Here is a 7,469-nt window from a genome sequence, read left to right as displayed (position 1 = left end):
GGCTACTGGTAGTCAGGCAACCGCTAATATAGTTTACAGAGTTTATGGTTTACACCGATTTCTTCCCATAGAGTTAGGTTTCTTCCATGGTTTACACATAGAGAGCGTGTACTGTAAACCTATGACGTGAGGGTAACTTCAATCATTGTAAACCGTACCTCTGTAGTAAAGTATTCAATCAACCAATCAAAATTAATAGATCTTAAAGAGAAAATATTAGTCTAATGAAAGCAGTCAACCTCTGCCACTGTACAAAGTTGCTGATCCATATAGTATATTTTATTAAAATCTTGGGAAATATTGGCTCCTCGTGTCCGATACATTCTTATCTTATTATCACATTATCAGTGTATCAATAAGTACATTACTCAAGTACTGCACTTAAGTACAATTCTGAGTTTTTTTTTTTTTTTACTTTACTGGAGTATTTCCAATTTGCAGTACTTTTACTTCTACTCCACTACATCTCAGAGGCAAATATTTAACTTTTAATCCACTACAATTATTTGAAAACTCTAGAAAGTTACTTTGTAGATTTGGATTATTATTACAAAACATACATTACTTCAACCCTATATACATTTTGGCCATTTGAAAATAGACAATCTACAAGCTCACCATGCAACACATTGTGAGCTTGTAAATCTGCTATTTTCAAAATAAGTTTTATATATTTTGAACTTGTGAAATGGGACAGTCACAATGAGTAGGCTACTTTTACATTTGGTACTTTAACTTCTTTAAGTATATTTTGATACCAATATTTTGTACTTTACTCAAGTACATTTTGAATACGGGACTTCTACTTGGTATATCTACGTTGCAGTATAGGATACTTTTACTCGGTTACCAGTGAATACGAGTACTTTTGCTGTAAACGGAGCACACGAAGCAGTTGCCTTGACAACCAAAAGTGCCCAATCATAACGCGACCATCCGTCCGGTCCATGGGATAAGGAGGGCGTACTCTTTCAATCTGCTCCAGAGGTTTTTTTGGGTGGTGGCTGCCTCCTGTTTTACAAGTTTGGAATTCCACCAAGAGAGGGGCGACAGGGATATTTCACAACAGCGCGTTTTAAACACTTTTATCCGTAAAGCAGAGGCCTTGTTGTCGCTTGTTGCCCCCTGTTTGAGAAAATAGCTTCACACCATCAAAAGAGTGGTTTTAGTTGAGCTAAGCTAACCGAGAAGGGGCTGTTGGGTTGTAGTAGCTGGCTTGCTAGCGAGAGAGAGAGAGAGAGGCGTCCAATGCAGGCCATCAAGTGTGTGGTGGTGGGGGACGGGTAAGTTGCACTCTTGTTTATATCTGGGAAATGCCACTGCTAACTACAACACTGGACAATTAGAGTAGACACTTTATTTAAATTACATAAAAATTAAGTTCGCGCAGTTTGGGGCATTGATTTGCTCAACTCTAGTTGACGATAATAGTTGTGTTGCGGCAGGCTAGTTAACATGCTAACGTTAACTATTGACAACTGTTGTGGCTCCAGCTGGTCAGTCAGTCAGTCACAGCACACTGCTAGATACTTATTAGCAAGCTAGCTTTCCGCATTCCTTGCGTTTGGAAGGGTCACAAGCATTTTATACATTCTCCTACTTAACTGCTAAGGACAGATGTTATCTCACGTGTTTGCATCAGAGTAACTCGTTAATTCAGTATGCTACCGAATGTTTAAGTTTTTAAGCATTCTACGAGTAAATGCCATTTAGTCGCATTTGTTATAAGTTGACAGATACCACAACGATACTGTCTAAAATGTCACTTTCATTCATTTCCACTTAAGAGACTGAAAACTGGACCTAGCAACACTTAAGAGACTGAAAACTGGACCTAGCAACACCATCACTAACATTTCCTCCCCTTCCCATCACCCCTCCTCAATGCCCATAAATCCTCTTTATCTGTCTTTATGGCTCCTTGTTAGGTATTGTGGTGTGTGTGTGTGTGTGTGTGTGTGTGTGTGTGTGTGTGTGTGTGTGTGTGTGTGTGTGTGTATTTATTTATTTTAAACTACTCATAATATGTATATTTTAAAATCCCTTACAGTCTGCCATACCAGCCCTGATGAAAAAAGATACTCATTTTGTGTATTAGAACAAAATGCCAGACGTCGAAAATAATAATGAGGTTACAGTTGTTATCAGCAAGCTTCTGTGCTTTATCATTGTGTATTAAAAATAACATGTTTTCCCTCTCTCCCCCCAGAGCGGTTGGTAAAACATGCCTGCTCATCAGCTACACTACCAATGCGTTCCCTGGGGAATACATCCCCACAGTGTAAGTAACACACACACGGACCCTTGCTGACTCTGAGAGCCCTGTTCTTGCGCTCAAGTACGTTTCTTGAGCAGTTGTCCTCTGAATGACTGATGTAAGGAGTTAGTCAGCATGTGGAATGATGCCAGGTTTGAGCTTTTAGTGCTGGACTCCCTAGTCCCTACTGTCCCACTTGAACGCCCTTTTCTGTTTGCAATCATCTGTGTTGAACTTGTGTTATTCATCAGCCAGAATAAAAGATGGTTGGGAGTTTTTAACGTTCCGTTTCCTTCCCTGTAGCTTTGACAACTACTCTGCCAATGTAATGGTGGATGGAAAACCAGTCAACCTAGGCCTATGGGATACAGCTGGACAGGAGGACTATGACAGGCTCAGACCACTGTCTTACCCACAGACGGTATTGACACACATACACACAAAGGATCTACATGCGTACACAAAACACAAATAATAGTTGGTGTCAGACAAATGCCTTAGGCACAGATAGAATCTATAGCATCTATTATCTCTCTCAGACACAAACAAACACACACTTTAATAATGGCTTCTTCCAGGCCACTGTTTAACATTGAACCAAACCAGCCAGACAATGCATGAACACCATTTGCTTGAGAATGCCACTTTTCGGTTTGCACTCGGCATTGAACTGGAGTTATTCATGAGCCACAGTATATGATGGCTAAGGGACAGAGTCTATGGTGCACTCAGTGGAGAGTGGAGCCTTGTGTCCACAGCACCTATACAATGTCTAGAGGAAGTGAAAGGGGACTCTGTTCGCTTTCTTTGTCTTCACAACACACTGAGCTCTGTGCTCTTAACCATCAGCCAGTGGCATACAGGGAAGTGAAAGGAGTCAGTCCCCATTTAGCGACTAGACTTGATACGTTTTCAACCAAATTGTCTGGAATTATTTTTGCTGTCATTTGCACTTTATTGTTGTCTGCACGCAAAGACTAAATGCTAAAAATGTAACATGTCAAAATATTTACATGGCATTTTATGATGAGTTTAATGCTATGGCTTGAGAAATTATTCTGTCCATTACTTTTTTGGTTAATCGAATAAACAAAGTGTTTTTATTCTCTTTTTTTAATATATCAACAAATCGATTAAGTTATTTTATTCTTTGTCCCACGGCGGTATCATGCAAAAATGGGAAAATAGCGGATCTTGATTGTGATCTAAGCTCACAATGCTGCTGGTAGATCGAATGATGTTCTGATGATGTTCTGATGTCATTTAACAAAGATTCACAGTCTTCTGTTAGCCATTACATCTTCAAATAACAGAGTCAAATGTATGGTTCTGCCTCCCGCAGGATGTGTTCCTGATCTGTTTCTCTCTAGTGAGTCCCGCCTCCTTCGAAAACGTCCGTGCCAAGGTGAGAATTGCTTTGCTTTTCATCAGCGTTCATATTCTGTGTATTTTGAAAAGGCATGCTTAGTTCTTCCTGGGTACTGGGGTAAAATTCACTTGGCTTTCCAGGTCTTTTTGTTTTGGGTATGGTCCGAGGAAGAGGCTTGAAGTGTTACCTAATACATTCTGGAGTACTGTATTGGTGTGGATTTTTTTTTTTTTTTTTTAACTATTTGTTTTGTTTCATACATGACATTTTTTTTCCTGTTGGATAATTTGTCTTTCATGTTTATGGGTTTATTTTTTTTCCTGTTATCACTGTTTTTATCACTTGACAACATTTTAGTTCTTGAAATCAAACTACAATCATAACATTTCAGAGAAAATGTTTTGCACTTGCCTCTGACTATACTATCCATAGGCTCTAACTCTGTCCTCCCTCTTCCCTCGTCTGTCCCCAGTGGTACCCTGAGGTGAGACACCACTGCCCCAACACGCCCATTATCCTGGTGGGCACCAAGCTGGATCTGAGGGACGATAAGGACACTATTGAAAAGCTCAGGGAGAAGAAGCTCTCCCCTATCACTTACCCTCAGGGCCTGGCCATGGCCAAAGAGATTGGTCCGTACTAATTAATGCATTTAATTATGACTAATTGCAATATTTCTATATTATTTACTATTGGAAAACACTTGTCTTGTTTTACTTGTTAATCTGTCATGTATTTGTTTTGTAATTTAAAGGTAGGGTAAGTGATTTGCTTTGGTTAGAATACGTGTTAAATGGCTCTATATTCTGATAGTACTCATTGCTATAGAGTGTTTGTTCGGTAAAATGAGTCTCCCATGTCTCTCCAGCTCTTTATTAAAACAAAAAAATGCATTTTCAGTGCTCTCTCCTGATTGGCTTAAATGTTGTCATCTACCTAAAAATGTACTGTATTCTGTTTATTAACCCCAGTGACCGAACAAACGCTCTGTAGCAATGATTACTATCAGAATATAGTACTTTAACCTTTTCAACAAAAACAAAAAAAATACCAAAACATACCTTTTAAGGCCTCTTGAAGTTTGTTTTTTCTTCTTTTTTTTTATATTGCAAATTGATTATTTCCGTCCAGGTTGTCAACATTTTATTGGACTGCTATCACTTTGTTTATATTTTTCAATCAAAGTAAACGTATTACCATTTTTTAAAACCCATTAGGAGCAGTGAAGTACCTGGAATGCTCAGCCTTGACACAGCGCGGCCTTAAGACAGTTTTCGATGAAGCCATCAGGGCCGTCCTGTGCCCGCCACCAGTGAAGAGGAAGAAGAGGAAGTGCTTGCTGTTGTAAAGTGGTAGGCACATTTAACGGAGAGGAGAAAGTCCATGGCTTCAGTATGAGCTCATCTATTCAGAGGAGGAAGGCTGACAGTGCAGTTACCTTGGGTCTCTAGTCAAGCCTCTAGTCTCTAATCCTTATTTCCCTAAACGCTCCTGATTGTCAAGCTCTTGAAAACAATGTTTAGGTTTAAGCAACACTATAATAGATGTACCACCTCTGATAATTCAAGTGGATTTATAACAGTTTTGCTTACATCTATACAATTTATTTCAGATCAACACAGTGAATTAAGTAGGGCCTTGGGGGGGGGCTAGTGTCTTAAGAGAAAGAGGGAGGATTCAACAAAAGCATATGCATCCATATGTCATTTTGTTTCTCTCTGGTATTTTAATAAGTACTACTTATTCTTTTTAAATCATAAAATGACCCTAGAATTAAATCTCCTACTCTAAGAGAAAGATGTCACCTTTCCCAACACACTAAGAAATTCCTGCTGCCTTTGAAAAATGTTACTTATTGTTTCGTTTCAAGTTTTTTTTTGAGGGGGTAGATTAAACTAAACACTCTTGCTTTCAATTCATTTTTAGCCCATTTTGCTTTTGTTTACAAACTGTAGAGTTGAGGCGTTGCCAAAATGCAGTTAACAGCCTTCGGTTTGTGGTCACTCCATGTACACTAAATGTATAAATGATATTGTTCCTTTTGAGGGTTTTTTGTTTTGTTCAGATATGACCATCATTTTGTGATCTTGAAAGACTGGTTTTAACCATCTGTGAAGATTTTTTTAACAAACTCTAATATGGCTCTAAACAAGTGTTGTAGTAGTAGCTGCTAAGTCCTGTAATTATTCCAGCGGAAGAAAAATCTATAGCACAACTCATGCTTGTTGAAGTGCATTTTTGTCATCATCCAGTACAGTCAGAGCAATGGCTTTACAGTAGTACACTAGATATTAAATGTGCAATGCCTATAATTTTATCTGTTAATCAGTGAAAAGCTTTGTAAACAAATCTTGACTATCTCTGTGCCCATCCTGTCTCATTCTGTTAAGGTGAAACATAGTATTTTACATTGAATGTCAGGTGTTGTGTAGGTGCACGGAAGTCTAATGGTGAAATTCCTACATGGAGCAAAGTCAAAGGCTTACCAACTTCCTGGTTTCTGTTTCTGTACATACGTTTAATTACCAGAGGTGAATGGATGCTGCATCGTCAGCCAGAAATCTTTACACTCCAATGTTATGTTGTAATGTTAAATGTTGCGTGAACCCGCATTTTCCATTCCTGTAAAGATTTTATCAACATAGGCATGTTGTGTGTTTGGACAGCGGTTACCAGTGAATACGAGGGACTTGCGAGTCACAATCATGTTGGAGAAATTATGACACATGGAGAGGTTGAAATGTCACCTCTTCTATCATGGGAACACTAAGTACAGTATCTTTCTCCTACAAAAGGGATGGGAAAGATTAGTGAGAAAGGTGGTTAACATCTATCATGGTGGCACGTCCCTTGTAACCACTGGTAACCACTCTAACATTCCATGGCAGGCCTGGTTGGTAGCCGTGGCCATGTTTTAAGTTTCATACAAAACTCCAGTTTGAAGAATTCTGGTGTTTGCTACCTGGGCATTTAGGCTTTTTGACCCAATATACCAAGTCTCTTATTGCTATCATGACAGTATGTAATTGTAACCATGCCATTTGTGACCACATCTATATGACTGTATTTCACTAAATCTATGAGCAAATGTATTATCATTCAGAGGTTTTAACTGACTACAATGTCTTTGTCTGTTCCAGCATACTGTACTTAAAGCAGTGATATTCCCAAGTCCATGTTTTTTTTATAGTTTTGAAAAGAGCAGTGATCAAAATGCATAGATGGTCTGAAGAACCATTGTAACTACTTTATTTTAGCAGTGTTTTTTGGCACAATGAAAAGTACACACTTGATTTATCTTCTCGCTAAATGTGGTTTTATTTTTGACATAATATAGTAGTAATCTGCTGATGCTTTTTTTTTTTTTAAGCAAATAAATTCATTTAAAATTACTCTTGTTTCAAGTGTATAGTGTCGTCTCAAAGTGTATAATTCAAGGCAGTAGTGTTTTTTAATGGGAGTAAGGCGCAGATTTTACAAGCAATCCCTTTTATCCATAATGGGATGCCACAATTCCATTCACTTTTGAAGTAGCACTCCTCTCTCAATCACATCCTTTATACTTCATCTTGCTTCTGTGTATGTACAATAACTGAACCAGAGTTGAGGAATTATTCAGCCACACACCTTCCAGTGCCCCGAGGCAGTGCTAAGGCCTGCTGCTGGAGCCTGGCTGTGTGGGAAGCCATGAGGATCAGCAGGCCAGTGAGAACCTTCAGGATATAGAAGACCAGCCGAAGGACGTTCTGACAAGAGCTAGGTACTCCGGCCGCACTCATCTCAGCCAGGTCCTGGGAGTACATTTATTATGTACAGGCTCACACCCCATAGGGTCAGCAGGCC

At 39.0% G+C, this 7,469-nt stretch overlaps 1 protein-coding gene across 1 annotated transcript; it reads left to right on the top strand.

Moving 5' to 3' along the window:
• Positions 1-993: 993 nt before the first annotated feature.
• rac1a (Rac family small GTPase 1a) lies at positions 994-7,018 on the top strand. Its single transcript, XM_084077368.1, has 6 exons — positions 994-1,283; positions 2,210-2,281; positions 2,561-2,678; positions 3,600-3,662; positions 4,099-4,258; positions 4,844-7,018. The coding sequence occupies exons 1-6, from the start codon at positions 1,249-1,251 to the stop codon at positions 4,972-4,974; spliced, it is 579 nt and encodes a 192-aa protein (XP_083933494.1). The 5' UTR covers positions 994-1,248; the 3' UTR covers positions 4,975-7,018.
• The last annotated feature ends 451 nt before the right edge of the window (positions 7,019-7,469 follow it).

Source organism: Gymnoscopelus microlampas (genome assembly GCF_963454915.1).
Source record: "Gymnoscopelus microlampas genome assembly, chromosome: 14".
In the NCBI taxonomy this organism is placed as follows: domain Eukaryota; kingdom Metazoa; phylum Chordata; class Actinopteri; order Myctophiformes; family Myctophidae; genus Gymnoscopelus; species Gymnoscopelus microlampas.
This window is presented reverse-complemented; position numbering and strand designations above follow the sequence as displayed.

Coding starts and splice junctions, on each gene's coding strand:
- rac1a (XM_084077368.1), top strand. CDS start 1,249: ATGCAGGCCATCAAGTGTGTGGTGGTGGGGGACGG. Junction 2,282..2,560: donor GGGGAATACATCCCCACAGT/GTAAGTAACACA, acceptor CCTTCCCTGTAG/CTTTGACAACTACTCTGCCA. Junction 3,663..4,098: donor TCGAAAACGTCCGTGCCAAG/GTGAGAATTGCT, acceptor GTCTGTCCCCAG/TGGTACCCTGAGGTGAGACA.